The sequence below is a fragment of the Dromiciops gliroides genome, chromosome 2, assembly GCF_019393635.1.
Source record: "Dromiciops gliroides isolate mDroGli1 chromosome 2, mDroGli1.pri, whole genome shotgun sequence".
Lineage (NCBI taxonomy): Eukaryota > Metazoa > Chordata > Mammalia > Microbiotheria > Microbiotheriidae > Dromiciops > Dromiciops gliroides.
The window spans coordinates 209,676,523-209,692,798 of record NC_057862.1 but is presented as its reverse complement, the minus strand read 5'-3'; the positions used below and the strand labels follow the sequence as shown (position 1 = coordinate 209,692,798).

General features: G+C 36.9%; 1 protein-coding gene across 4 annotated transcripts in view; it reads right to left on the bottom strand.

The window, feature by feature from the left end:
* The window catches only part of STXBP6 (syntaxin binding protein 6), a 363,777-nt gene that overhangs the window by 56,585 nt on the left and 290,916 nt on the right, over positions 1-16,276 (bottom strand). For all 4 annotated transcript variants that reach the window (XM_043987865.1, XM_043987867.1, XM_043987869.1 and 1 more), the window contains exons 3-4: positions 12,225-12,355; positions 10,755-10,920 (exon numbers count right to left, since the gene is read on the bottom strand). In XM_043987865.1, the coding sequence (XP_043843800.1) occupies positions 10,755-10,920; positions 12,225-12,355 (297 nt within the window). The remainder of the gene's footprint in view (positions 1-10,754; positions 10,921-12,224; positions 12,356-16,276) is intronic.

The following is a 16,276-nucleotide window of genomic DNA, read 5'->3' as shown; positions in this document are numbered from 1 at the left end:
GATGATGTAGGGTAGGAGATGGAACATCAGAAGGCTCTAATAGATTCTTTCTCCTTGTCTCTGTCTCTGTCTCTGTCTGTCTCTCTGCCTCTCTGTCTCTCACTCTCTCTCACCACACAATGTTTAAGATGCAGGATAAAAAGCAAACACTGACTGGAGGCCTTGAGTTAGCTCACAGTTCCTGGTAGTGTCCAGTACTTGTTCTTGGAAGTCTCCCTATTAGACTGTGAGTTCCTTGAGAGAATGAACAGGGATTTTTTTGGGGGGGTGGGGGCCATTCTATGTATTCCCAGAATTTAGTAAAGCACCTGGCACATAGTAGGCATTTAGTAAATGCTTGTTAAGTTGATATGACTCAAATTGGTACTGAATGATGGTAATATGATTTCAATGAACCAAACAAAATTTTTTTTCTCAGTGGCAACACCAATGGGTTTTGCTGATTTTCCCAAACTTGTAGGACTGCTCTTCCTAAAGCTGTATTTTGACTGTGTGCATGGAAAACCTGCATAATTATTTTGATTGCTACAGTTTTTCTTCCATATGTTTTTAATTTCCCGCCCACTCCCCCAAAAGGTCTATGGAAGAGAAGTTTTGAACAGGCACAAAAAGTAAAATATTCTTCAAATGACATTTGAATAAGAACGAAAGAAAAGAAATACACAGACAAGCCTCAAAATTAAGTGAATACAGTTGCCACTATTAAGTATCTAGTACTTCCTATTCATAGTCATCAAGAATTTCTTAGCTCATTCTTTTCATAAGCAAAGAGTCAGGTCTGCAACATTTTCTAGCAGATGAGGAGACACAGAATGAATAGCTTGGAAGAGGTCAAACACTGAGTCAATGGGTTGGAAGCTTAGAGTTTTGCCTTAGTCTAGTTGTGCTTTGGGCTCACCTTGATAATTCAATCTTTCTTCAGTGCAAATCAAAGCTAGCTAGTCCATCATGAGAGGATATCACTTTTTCACTTAATTGTGTTCGTGTCAATTTTCAGATGTGAGGCAAAACAAACAAACAAAAAACCAAAGGTGCCGTTTTACTTGATAAATTTCTCCACTGCATCTACCAAAGGCCAGGTTTTGTGAGGTCAATCACTCCTATACCTTCAAAGTCACAGATCACAGAACATGCAGTGTTAGGCTTGGAATGACCATTAGAGATCACCTTTTTGTTTTACATTTACATTTTAGAGATTTACCTACTCATTTATAGAGGAAAGTGAGACCCAGAGGGGGGGAAGTTATTTGCCCAAGATCTAAAAGCTAATATGTGGCAGAACTGTGATTCAAACCCAGGTCCACCATATTATAAATTCAGCATGCTGTCTACTACAACACATTTCTTCACTGAATTAGGCCACCTTAAGAACAAGAGTATCCTTTCATTCAATGAATTTATCTCAATTGGCAAAGTGAGTTGTTAAGTATTTCTGAAAAGTTGTCCAACATTATCTAAATGTGTCAAACCCACATAGATTTTTTTAAATTAAAAAAAAATTTGATTTTTAAGGTAGTTAGCACTATCTTCCTGCTATCAATTCAATTAAATAGAAGTGGGCATTAAATACTATTAATAAAAGATACAAATAAAAAGTTGAGATAGGAGCTTATGTATGGCTAGAGAGGTACCATCTCTTAGAACATTTGAAAACTTAAAAAGATACTGTTGTTCATTAACAAATATAGGATTATGAAATCATCTCCAATAATAATGGAAATGTCATTTTGCTTCTGAGATCTTTAGCAGCAATAAAGTAGACCTCGATAAATCATATATCAGTCCAGAGATGAGCCAAGAGTTTCTGGAGAATGCTTTCAAAGTAAGAAAACACTCTCACCTAGCATGAAAAAAAATGAGAACCTTAGATTAACTGAGAATATTATCCTATTAAGAGCTGGGAGTAGATTTCAAGATATGGAATTAATTCCCTAAGGAGGTATTATCAACCATAAAATGTCATCTCTGATTTGGAGTGGTCATTAAAAAAGGATTTCCTTGAGGCCTGATGGCTTGTTCTTAATGACTTCTTCATCAAGCAGGGGTATGCACACTGGTCTGTTCTCAGTATAAAAAATAGAGGTTCTACCGTGATTTTCCAAAGCAATATGGCTGATCCCAAGAAACCCAAAAGCATTATTATAAGCAGCTACTAGGTTTTCTATAAAACAGAAACAAATATAGAGCAACTAATTCATTTATGGATGTTGTTTTCCTCATATTCTGTATTCAGGAAGAGCACTAGAATGAGATTATGAATGAGAGTAGAGCCAGATTATTTATACGGCCTCTTCCCATCCATTTGGGAAAACTCAGTGATTTATTTTATTTTACAACATAGACATAATTCCTTTGATAATCTATCAGGTAATACATTCTGAAATGGTCTGGCCTAGAACTGGTGATAAATGGTAACATACCAGTAGGAGCATTCTACTAATAAGATCAGCCCAAACAAACTACATGCTTAAATGAAAAGTTTTTAAAGAATACAATCTATTCCTTGAGAATCAGGTAGCTTAAAGACCTGGTAGATAACACATTTTAAGAAGAGAAATTAGTAAAATATAAAATGCAATCCCAATAGGAACTCTGACATTATAGGTACATACCCATAAATTTTACTGAGGTTGATATTTTTGGCTGATTGATTTTCCCTAAAATGAGTGAGTTGTAAAAAATAGCATCCTTTATGGAGCCCATAGTATTACATGTGATGTTCACAGTAATATTTATTCATTTTATGGAGTTATTATCTCTTAAATAACTTATAACCCCACAGTGAATGTAAAAATGTGTGAAAGAAAAACTACCCATTTGGAAGAATTCAAATAAAACGTTTATATCTGAGACCTCAAGATCTCCCATGTTGTCCACATGACAATATATTATTTCAGCATCCCTCATTGTGAAATTAGTCTATTTCTTTAAATCTAAGCATTAAAATTCTATGACCCAAAGGGAAATGGAAAAATCATGGTGGGCATTAGAACTAGTCAAATATTGACAACTGGCAAAGAAAGAGTAAAATAAATCATCAAGAAAAGGAGGTGGGGGGGTTGTCATATAGTAAGGATTAGGGAAAACAGATGAACAACCCATGTGCTGTACTCATGTCCAGGAAATTAAAAGAACCAGAGGAAGTCTGTGGCCCATTGGGTAAACAGAAGATTTACAGGATGGCACGGCAAGTTACACAGGATGAGAGGATTTACAATCTGTATCACTAGGATTACCTAGGTTGATGAGATGATAGATTCTTTGAAATATTAAATCATACACTCTCTACCAGACTCAAGAAGCATTTATTAAACACTTACTATGTGCTAGGCACTATGTTAAGCACTGGGAATATAAATACAAACCAAAAAGAAACATAGCCCTTACCCTCAAGAAGCAACCATTCTCATGAGAGAAAATAACATGAAAGTAAGTTAAAGGGCAGGATGAGAAGAGAAGGAAGATACCAGCATCTGGGTATGGCAGACCCATGTGGAAAGTCAAGAGAGAAACTAGAGTGAAGAAGTGAATGTCTGGCCTAAGCACATCCTAAAAATGAAGAAAGTGGCCAGTTCTCGGTGGCAAAAGTCTATAACAATGAAATGTTTTTGAACTTTGAAGACCACCCATATACATCTATCCTCAATAAGTTAACTAGTTATACGAGTCAAATTGTTATCCTTATGCTAAAGACAAATAATTGGTGATTTTTCTACCTCGTCCAAAAGTGCTATGCATGGTGGGCTCAGAAAAAAGAGGTGTAAATGATAAATTTGCTATCTTTCATTTCCTCCTACAGGCTATGACACATATAGAACATTGAACATTAAGAATTGTGTTTCTCTAAAAGGGAACTCCTTAGGTTGCCTAATTTTATTCTTCCATTTGGGGATACAAATGTATCCCAAACCATTGCTAAAAGATGTCTGTTCTAAATTTCATTATTTTTCTTGGTTACATATTTTCAGGATATGGAATAAATTTAAGAATCTTCAGGACAGGGTTCAGACATAGCCTGCTATTGTAGGTTTTGCAATTAGAGAACTCCACCTTAGATTGCCCCTATTCTATTTGAGAATATTGGGGAATATTTAACCCATTAAATCCTTTGTTGTGACAAAAAAATAATCAGGGTGTGATGAAGATAATAACCACTGTACAGAAAACTCCTGATCTGCCTCTTAGCTGGGCCCACACCTCCCCCTTCATCCTCCCCACCCCCCCACCATCCTGAGGGCACATGCCTCCTTTCGCTTTATGAGATTCCGCAGCTCTCCCAACGTCACTTGAGGTTTTTTTAGACGCTTGCATTTAATATCAGAAGATCAAAGCGTTCCATTCTGTCTACCAAAGATAAGCAAAATTTATACTCTGGGCGGAAGTGTCAGAATGCACTGAAGTCTCAGTATTTGTTTTACTGCCTTTTCCCCAAGAGGACAATGAAAAATTTTGGACATTTGGGATACAAACAAGTGGCAAATGAAATAGAAACACCGTCCATTAAGAGTATTTGAAGGCCTTGGCTGAAAAAATGTAAATGGCCTCTAAAAGTTGGTCTGGGAATTTCACACAGGATGTTTACTAAGAAGACAGCTTGGTATAAGAGAGAAAGATTGCTCTCCTGGGCATCAAGAAATCTAAATTTTAGCTTCAGCCTTGCCAATGACTAGCTGGGCTATTGAGGGCAAAATATTTTCTTCCCCAGGCCTTGAGCTAGATGATATCTAAGGTTCTTTCCAGTTCTTGCATTCTATGTGGTTATTGCAAGGGTAGTTCCTTGATACAATGGGAACATCTTGGCCATGTGTCCAAAGTTCATGGTTTTCTATCAATCAATCAGTAAGCATTTATGAATGCCCTACCATGTTCTAGGCACCATGTAAGCACTAGGGACACAAAAACAAATCAAAACCTGTCCTTGTCATCTAAGATTTTTAAAAATAGATTTTTATTGATATCTTTTGTTTTCACATCATTTAGATTTTCCCTTGTATACCTTCCCCCTTCCAACATGTCATCTATTACACAAATAATTAATTTTTAAAATAAAGAAAAAGAGGAAGAGAAAACAAATTAGTAAAATTTATCTATATGCCAAAAATATCTGGCATCATATGCAACATTCTATACCTATGGACTCTCCACCTTTATAAAGGAGCAAGGATAGGTATCTTCTCATATTAAAAGCTTGTATTCTAATGATAAGACAGCAAGATATATACAAAATACACCATGAGAGAATTCAATACCAAGTGACCAAACTTAGTCCTGATGAGCATTCTCTATTCTTAGTTAGGCTGACACTGAGAGGGGAAACCACATTGCTAAGACGATCCTTGATACCTTTTCACTTTGAGAGAGCCTGACAGGGCTTTATTCAATTGGCAAAGTCTTCAACAACAATGTTCCCTCCATGCTGGGTGCTGGATAAGGTAGTGGTATAGGATATTTGTGCTTGTAAAAACCCCAAATTACTGTCGATCCTGTTGTTTTTATTGTTGTTATTATTCCTAAACTCAGGGGAAAAGTGAGTAAATCACTACCTAATATTTCTGAGCAAAACAATTTTCCGGAGTCGAACTGAAGGAAGATATAATCTAACTACATCTACAACAGTTACATATCTGATTTCTTTAATTATCATACATTGTTGTATGGGTTTGTGGCATATATTAGAATTAAGTGGAGTTATGGAAATTAGGACAGACATCCATTTGTTAAAGATGGCTTAGGTATACTCATGCCCAAAGACAGGGAATAAATTAAATTTCCTCAGGCATTCCTTTTCAGAGAAACACACAATTCTTGATGTTCAGAGCTCTATATCTGTCACAGCCTATAGCAAGAAAAGAAAATTAGCAAATTGAACTTTTAGGGTTCAATTTATACCTCTGTTATCAGGGCCAACCATCTGTTCAAATAAGATGTTCTATATTGACTAAAACCATGTATTCCCATCAGTAAACTGTAGAATATTAATTCCCTGATAGTTCTGGATTCAAGTTTAGTCAATAGATTCCTATTCTTTTTTTTTTTAATTAATAAAGTATTTTATTTTTTTCCGTTACATGTAAAGATAGTTCTCAACCTTTGTTTATACAAGCTTTACAATTTCAGATTTTTCTCCCTCCCTCCCTCCCTCCCCTCCCTCCCCCCTCCCCTAGACAGCAGGTAATCTGATATAGGTTATATATATATATATATATACACACACACACACATAATAACATTAATCCTATTTCTGCATTAGTCATGTTATAAGAGAAAAAAAATCAGAGCAATGATGGAAAACCTCAAAATAGAAAAAAAACAACAGCATCAAAAACAAAAGAAATAGTATGGTTCATTTAGCATCTATACTCCGCAGTTCTTTTTTTTTTTTTCCCCTGGATTTGGAGATCCTCTTCCATCACAAGTCCCCTGGAACTCTTCTGTGCCATTGCATTGGTGAGAAGAATATAGTCCATCACAGTAGATCAACACTCAATGTTGATGTTACTGTGTACAATGTTCTTCTAGTTCTGCTCATCTCACTCATCATCAGCCCACGCAATACCCTCCAGGTTTCTCTGAACTCCTCCTGCTCATCGTTTCTTATAGCACAATAGTATTCCATTGTATTCATATACCACAACTTGTCCAGTCATTCCCCAATTGATGGGCACCCCCTCAACTTCCAATTCTTTGCCACCACGTAAAGAGTAGCTAAAAATATTTTTGTACATGTGGGTCCCTTTCCCCCTTCCATGATCTCTTTGGGAAAAAGACCCAAAAGTGGTATTGCTGGGTCAAAGGGTATGCACAGCTTTATCGCCCTTTGGGCATAATTCCAAATTGCTCTCCAGAATGGTTGGATCAGTTCACAGCTCCACCAGCAATGGATTAGTGTTCCAATTTTCCCACAGCTTCTCCACCATTTATTATTTTCCTTTTTTGTCATTTTAGCCAATCTGATAGGTGTCAGGTGGTACCTCAGAGTTGTTTTTATTTGCAATATAGATTCCTATTCTGATGCCTAAATCAACCCATTAGATCTTTTTTGTTTTTTTTTCCTTAGCAGACACAAGAAGAATTTATGATTTTTATGAGTTTCAGGAATTTTCAGTATGAGAATTCCCATTCATGTAGATAACAGGTAGTCTATGATTAACTAGGAAAGATAAGTGAAGTTACTTGAGGCAAAAAGGTTTAGTGACTCATCTAGGGTCACACAGCTAGTTAGTACAAGAGGAAGGATCTGAACCTCAATTTTCTTTACTACAAGCCACTCTGTTGTTACACCATGCTATCTATCTCTCAGAATTTTCTCAAATTTATGAGTGGTGCTCCACAATACATCTACAAACAGAATTCTAATTTATAAATTTACTAATTATTCTTCCCTGCTAAAGCCTGCCTATATTTGGCTTCACTCCATCTCAGAGAAGTGATGTTTATTATCTAGAGTTGAAGGACTGCCAATTAAAGACACGTATGGGTTGGAGGGAATCAGAGGAAAGAAAAATATTAAAGGATAGCTCTTATAATGCCATGATAATTGACTGGCAGAAGCAGCAGGTAGTAAAATGTGGCAAAGATTTGAGGGGATTCAAGATGACAAAGCATTCTTGATCAAACAGGTAAGCTACTGACAGGAAAGAATCACGTGAATCTGAGTTCAATATGTAGTTGTAGTGAGGCTTTAGTGAGTATTTGTTGTTTAGGCATGTCTGACACTTTGTGGCCCCATTTGGGGCTTTCTTGGCAGAGAAACTAGAGTGGTTTGCTATTTCTTTCTCCAGCTCATTTGACAGATAAGGAACTGAGCAAAACAGGGTTAAGTGACTTGCCCAGGGTCACACAGCTAGTAAGGGTATGAGGCCAGATTTGAACTCAGGAAGATGAATTTTCCTGACTCTAGGCCTGACACTGCATATACTGTGCTACCTAGGATAAAGAAACATAATTATTGGGTTGTAGCATGAGAAATATGAAAAAAGATAAAAAAGTAAAAGAGATGTGAAGGCAATAGAGAGAGCTAAATTACTGGTGTCTTCTGAGGGAAGAAGGAAAAAGAAAACCACTGGGTTCCCCTCTTCTCCTCCTCCTTCCTGACCTATATTCATCATGGAAAAGGAAAGATGGGAATCAATAAGGTGAGTCCTGCTCCAAGGGCAATTCTCAGAGGTTCCAAGTCTACAATTCCACATTTCCAATGGTGGCTCTGCAGTTAAGGAGTGCTGCTGTCTTATCAGAATGATTTATTATCCCAATCAGGAAATGTTGAGTGCAGCATGACAATCAGAGATAGAACTTATTATTAAAGAGGGAAATGTCTGAGCAAGAAACTGGATGACAAAGGAAACAGTCATATTTTATATGAAAAATAGACAACCATCTTCTTTGTGGAGAATAAGAAAAAAATCATGTGGTTCAAGGAAACTTCTACATTTGTTGAACAGAATTTTGCATCTATGAATATAAACTTATACATTTACAGCAGGAGAGAACATAAAGTCATCTGGTCCAACATCTGCATTTTACAGATAAGGAAACTAAGGCCCAGAGAGGTTAACTCACTTGACCAAGGTCATTTAGGTAGTAAGTGGAAAGGTGACCCTGATGATAACTATCTCTGATCTTCTGCATTAAGTTTAGACTGAACAAATCAATTTGCTATAAAGACTTATCAAAGGCAATAATATGAAAATCTACATCCTTTTACTTTCCTAATTGGTCTTCAATATTTTCTTACATTAAGACAACAGCATCTAATATTTTTCATTACAGCATTATGGGATGTGCCCCCTGTGATGAAAGTATGCACTACTTATCATCTTTTATATCCATCTAGAACTGAAGAGATAAATTAAAGAAAACTTGGCTTTCATTCTTGTGAAGAATCTCCCACTGTTCTGATGACATTCATGTCTTCATATGTAAGGGATGTGACCTATTCTTTAGTAGAGTTGATAATGAAGATGAATAGAACAATACGTTATCCATAGTGCATGTGGCTGGATAATGGGTACAAAGTATTAATATATATCAGCTCAGATGAATAACAGACTCTGCTCTACATTCATTTGAGAGATTTCTACCACTTTATGCAAGGGATTTGTATACATGCTTGGTCTCTAAATGTCATCTTCAATTGAGTACCTGTTCTAGAAATAGGTTTATATAAAGGTCTACTTTCCAATATAAGACTACATGAAAAAGAAAACAATGAGACACTAAGTTAAAAATAGACACTAGCCCCATATCTCCCCCATTCTGCCAGTGTGACCATATATTTGTTATACAGTCCCAAATCCCTAAAGGGATAGCTGTGGTGTGGTGCATAGAGTGTGAATCTGGAGTCTGGACTACAGATCAAATCCCAATTCTTTTACTTATAAACTGCAAAACCTTGGGTAGGCAACTTGTCCTATTTGGGCCTCAATTTCCTCATCTCTAAAAATGAGGAGTTTGGAGTAGAAGACCCATAAGGTTATTTCTAGCTCTAGACCCATGATGCCATGATCCTAGTGGATGAAACAGTGTATTGAGGTCAAAAGGTAAGGTGGATTTGTGTTCTGGCTCTGTCACTGACTAGCTATATTTCCACAAGCAAGTAATTTTAACCCTACAACCCTCAGTTTCTTTTTCTTTAAAATAAAAGTAATGACATTTGCACTAATTCACAGGTATACCATGAGTGTTCTAGAAATAGAAAAGCACTGATATAAATATAATAGCCATAAGAAAGACATTGGACTATGCTCAAAAGTTGTTTCCTGATCCATAGAATATGAAGAATTCAGAGATCAACTATTCCAACTTCATACCCCAAACAAGAATCCCTTTTATAGTAATTCTTAAGAGCCCCATCTCTAACCCCTTGTTTCAACATCTCCAGGGAAAGGGAACTCATTACTTCCTAGGGCAGGCCATTCTTTTTTTTCTCTTTTTTTTTTTTTTCAGATGGCTTTGTAAAGAATTTCTTTATAATCACAAGCACTAATCTGCTTGTCTTCCTTCAAAATTTTGCCCTGGGGATAACCTTGCTCTAGCTTTTTCCACCTTGTTAGTCACATTGAGTTTGAAAAAAAAATGCGGTAAGGAGAGAGAATTCAGGGTTCCTCATTGCTGTTATGTATAGAAGCACCCTAAGATATACTACCTTGTTTCAGAGTCTGCAGCACTATTGTAGCTTTCTAGAGAGGCATGGTATCTAAGGGTTGTAAGTATGTTCACGATATACATGATTTCCCCCACAAAAGGACCTCTGCTTTACATAACCCATCCTGTTTATTCTGTTTAAAGAAAAGAAGGAATTAGAAAATAAGTAGAGTAGATATATCAGTAATAGCAGAATAAAAAGGTTGCTATATGTTACACATAGAAGAATGTTTGGTATTAACATATTTAAAATCATCACCTGAAGTAGAAAAGCAAATTAGAAAAAACTAGACAGTGCTCTAGAGTGCAATTTAGGAAAAAGAAATAGCAAAAGTGGGCTAAAAGGACTTATAGGAAAGCAACATGACTGTTACTTCAGCTAAGCAGTTTTTTCTCCTGAGAGCTATCAGAGTAGAGTAAAAACACCAAGATATTTAGATTTATCAGAAGATGGACCCCCTGAAAATAAGTTCTTCTTATACTACATCCGAGGGTAATTTTTATCTAGTCTCAATACTATCTAGCAGCAAATTTTTGCACTGAGTGGCTAAGTCATCAATAAAAGGAAATCTAAGTCAACAAAGGGATCAGCAGACCTTTTTTTCACTTACCTCCCATAATCTTGGACTGACAATTAATAAATTCTGGCTTCTTGTCTGTGAGGTACCGCTGACAGGTGTGATGGAGAATCTGGAAAAAGGTACATTTTTCCGAAGCTGTGCTGGCTACCCATTGGTCAAAAGCATTTTCAAATAGCAAATCAAATTCTGCAGAATCCTGGAGAAGAAACACCAGAAAAACTTGCATTTGATACCTGCTTTTAAAAAAATGACTGTTATTAATTCATTGATTTCTAAGAAAGCTATGAAGGATCAACTTAATTTTGGGGGCATTTGGTTCTAATCACTGCATGCTATTAGCATGTAAAGCACATGGGAAACTAGCTGGATGGAGTCAGGAAGACATGAGTTCAAATCCCCTCTTAGTCATTTACTAGCTGAGACCCTGAACAAACTACTTAGCACCTGTCAGTCTCAGTCTCATCTGTAAAGCGGGGTTAATAATAGTACCTACCTACAAGGTTGTGATGATTGAATGATAAAATATTTGTAAAGAACTTTGTAAACCTTAATGTGCTTATGTACACGTGCATGTATAGACTAGTTATTATAATTATCATCATCCATACTTCATAGGGGTTTGGATATTCTTAGAGATTAGCTATCACCAAAGAAAGGCAGCTTAATGGATAGAGTATTGAACCTAGACTCAAAAAAATCTAGGTTTAAATCCCGCCTCAGACCATTTGGAGCCTCAGTTTCCTTATCTGTAAAATATGGGGGGGGGTTGGACTTGTGGGGGCTGTAAAGGTCCCTCCTACTTCCATTTCTGGTCCTAAAATTGTTATTGCCTAAGACATGAATCATTTCTTGGAATGTGGGATTTGTAGGGTTTTTCACTCCAGAAAAAGAGTTCTTTTAGTTCTCTGCATCCCATCTTATTAATCATGCACATAACCTTCTGTCACAAAAGACCCTTCCCTTTCCTGCCAACCTAATGAATGACGAGAATGTAACCTATGTTAGTCATCCATTATAATCAGGTATTTTCTTTCTTCCTTCCAGGGGAAAGGTAATATACTGCTGGTTGGATAATTCTACCATAGAAAGCTTGACCTTTAAAACGTAAATAAGTCATAATACAGAATTTCAAACAAGTCTTGGAATTTCTGTAATTTTCTGAGACAAACATGGCATTTCCCCTGTTAGCATATATTTATGGCTTCCTGGGCTGGCAATGGGTTACAGGAATCATGTCCATGATTACCTGAACTACTAAAAGCAAAATTTCTCCTCCAAATGGGACTCCTGTTAGTTGCTAGTTACATAACAGATGAAAACTTTAGGGTTTGCCTGGATGAGAAGAGTTGTGACCAGAGAAGTTTTTGTAAAATAAATGAAATTGTGGAAAAGGCCTTGCCAATAAAAGTCAGAGAGAACTAAATAAAAGAAATAAAAAAGAAATAAAAGAAACACCTTCTGAATATAATTCTTTTACTCAGCATCAAACATTTTACTTACCCGGTTAGGATCAATACCATTAACCTGGCGAAGCTGGTCAAGCATCCACTGAGACCTTCGTACAAAAGATGTGGAGCCTTCAAATTGTTTGACCTTTGTGATAGATGCCTGTGTTGGCTTTTTGTTTGTCACTGCAGGGGAAAAAAAAAAACCACAGACACACACAAATGAGAAAACATCCCTGGTTAGTGTTTCTGTTCATTCACTCTAAAAAGAAGCATTTAATGAGTACCTACAGTATGTGTAGTATTGTGCTAGGTATTAAGGGAAGAGGAAAAGAAGGAAAAATAAACAAAATAATAAAGACATGGTTCCTGAACCTTTAAGAACTTACAGTCTAGATGGGGAAATGAAATATGCACATTAAATGTGACTAAGGCAAAGCAACATGGTTATATATACAGAATAATCCATTCCAGGCTGTGGTCTATGTGGAAGGGAAGCAAAGTGAAGGGCTGGAATGCATCAGTTGGCAAGTTTGGGGTCAGGTGTTAAAGGAAAATGGAATAGATAGGTTTTTTCCCTTTGTGGTTAAGCACAGATTTCTGGAATTAGCCACCAATTTGTATTGTACTCCAAAATTCTCAGTTTTCAGCAATGAAAAGACAATGATCCAGGTATTTCTAGGATTTTAACAGTGAACATTTTAAAGTGAACAGAGGAGGTCAGAAGACGGCAATAAAGTATCCCATATGGAATATAAAGGTTAAGTTGCAGAAAACTGGGCAAAACTCTAATTAAACCAAATTCGGCATGGCAGATGGAAAATTCCATTTCAGCATTGGGAAGGGGGCAAATAAGAGTCTGTAATGAAACTCAGAGTCAACTCTCAATGATCTCAAAGAAGAACACTCAGGGGATCTGAAGGGATTTTAGGGATCAACTTATCTAAGAGCAGCTAGAGGCCTCAAAAAAGCAAATGGAAGATAATCTAAAAAAAATTTATATTATTTAGTTTTCAAATGAATTCTTATTTTATGCTTAATGTGATTTTATCTGCAGTTCTTAGAATTGTTATAACATATCACAAACCACTATAAGACCATTATATTGTAAAAATGAAATTTAAAAGAATCTCCAAGCTATCTAGCTTCTTCATGATGTCACCATTTTCCTCCACCTCCCTGATCTCTTTATCTCTTTGTTATTCCTAACTTTATATTGGGCAGCATCATATCTCAGAACAATGTACCAGCAGAGCTACCCTCTCCTTTTCTAGAGAGGTGGTGTGGCAAAATGGATCGTGTTGGACTTAGAATCGTGAAAACCTGGGTTTCTATCCCACCTCTGACATATGTGATCATGGGCCTCATTTACCTTCTCTATAAAAAAGAAATAATAAAACATGTTTGTAAACCTCACAGTGTTGTGAGGATCAAATGATATAAAGCAAAAAGTACTATATAAGCTAGTTATTTCTAAACTTCATTTTTTCATTAAAAAGACAGGAAGTAAAAAAAAAGTTGAAAAACATGTGTGTACCTATGTGAACATGTGTTTACACACATGAGCAACAATGCACTCATTCATAGGCATATATACATATTCACATGTATGTGTGCATATATTGTGCACAGATGTGTGTATAAATAAATACATACACATGATTATTTCATTGGTACAGGAAACTCCCAGGTGAGGAAACAAGGTCTACCAGTGCAGGTCTGCATCTTCTTTGCAATTTATAATCTTACAGTGTCACCTAGAGAAGTGAAAGGTTAAGTAACTTGCCTAGGGTCCCACAGCCAATTTGAGGCTATCTCACTATCCATTGTACTACTCTGCTTTTCTATGTTTAAAAGGACTTTTCTTCCACTTCCTTATGGTTCAAGGCTATATGCATTAATAACATGTTCCCCTAGTAACCAAGCAATGTTAAGAGTCCCAAAGCAGGGACCCAGCATATCAGGTGGATTCCTTATGAAGGATTAATGGGAAGATAAGGACAAGATACACCAAGGATGAGAAAGTATTGATGGGGCATATGATACCAACAAAAGAAGCATAGTGATGAGATCAGGGATCCACTTAATCTTTTAAGAAGGGGTATCATCCAAGGAATTAAACAGCCTACAATATTGAAGAAGTTGAAGAAGAGGGAGGAGAAGAGAGGAGGAAAAGAGGGAGGAAGAGGAGGGGGAAGGCGGGAGGGGGGAGGAGGAAGAGGAGGAGGAAGAAGAGGAAGAGGAAGAAGAGGAAGAGGAAGAAGAGGAGGAGGAAGAAGAGGAAGAGGAAGAAGAGGAAGAAGAAGAAGAAGAAGAAGAAGAAGAAGAAGAAGAAGAAGAAGAAGAAGAAGAAGAAGAAATGTATCATCTCTCTACAAGGAAGATTGAGAATGGGAGAATGGTCAGTATACATACTGGCTAGATGGTGATATAGATAGAGTGCTGGGTCTAGAGTCAGGAAGACCTGAGTTCAAATCTTGCCTCAGATAATTATTAGCTATGTGACCCTGGGCAAATCACTTAACCCTATATACCTTAGTGTCCTCATCTGTAAACTGAGCTGGAGAAGGAAAAGGCAAACCACTACAGTATCTTTGCCAAGAAAACCTCAAATGAGATCATGAAGAGTCAGACACAACTGCAAACAACTCAACAACAACAACAAAAACAAAAACAACAAAACTTGGGATACCATCTGCATTTTGGCCAAACATTTACTAAGGCAAAAAACAAAAAAACAGTTAAACAATTTCATGACAAACAACAAACATGGTGCCTGCAATACTGATAAAAGATCTGTATTGCACATGTCAAGACATAATACACTTTGGCTACTTGAAGACTACCAAAGACTAGTAAAAGCTATGTCAATGGCAGTATCTAAAGGGAGCCATCAACAGCTGAGTAGATGGCTGGGGTTAGAGATTATTCTTTTCAGGGCAAAGGAGTCCCTCCAAAATATCATTGGAGAATTTCCATCTTGCTCTTAGCCTAATATTTGACTGCTTTTTTTTTTTAATTCCCTTATTTAGGAAGTACTTGGCTAATCATCCCCTGAAATTGCCAGATCAACATGATTTCCAGGTTTTCTTTTCTTCATAAACTCTTTCATTTCCATAAACAAAGTTTATAAAGTGAGTTCCTTGAGTACAAGGATTGTCCCACTTTTGCCATTTCTAACCCTCAATGCCTAGAACAACAAAAGTCACATTGTGGGAGCTTATTAAAATCTTGCTGATTAATGATGAGTATTCAGTCTTTTCATAGAACCCAAAGCCCCCAGTTATTTTACAGTCTCATATCAATGGCTAAAGTTCAGCTCTAGGTCAAAACCTGTTTAAACCACCCCTATGCAGCAGCCATTTCCTTAACCAAGTCCAGGCCCTAACATGGGTGGGTCCTTTCCATTCCTTTTAAATTCATTATTTGCACCATCTATGAAAAAGAGATTTTCTATAAGAGCCACATCAGATAGATATGCACAAGCAGAAAACCACTGCTGTGTTATAAGAGAAAAGGAAATAACACACCTTGAACACATGCAGGTCCTGAAATGTGCCTAAAAGATTAAAGGAAACTTTCAATAACAGGAAAACATGGCTTCCTGTATTAGACACACGCCCCTAACCACACAAAGAGGATTTCCTTGTTTGTTTATGTAAATCATATGGTCTTTAGGCATTTCAGGGAAATATGAAGCCTTTCCTTCTCCCTTTATTTAAGGTTGCTAGTATACTCCAGATGCCTCTGGCCTGTTTCTTCCCATGTAATTCAAATGTCTTATAATAGCTCAGAGAGACAACGCAGGATTGGGTTATAAGGCAGCAGCATTACAATGACAACTCTGCAAGGCTGATGGCATGGTCAGGGTAAGCTGACAGCCACAAAGGGTTACACATACAGAAGGGATATACAAACAGAACCCCAATGGTTGGAAGGGGCCTCAGACACCAGCCAGTCCACCCAGCACCTTGAACTAAGAATGCCCCCTACTGTAGGCCTTTGAAACCCTCTACTTGGAAGGCAAGGCTGCTTGCTACCTACTATATACTTCAGAGGCAGCTCATTCTACTTCAGAAAGTTCATATTGTGACAATGTTTTATTGT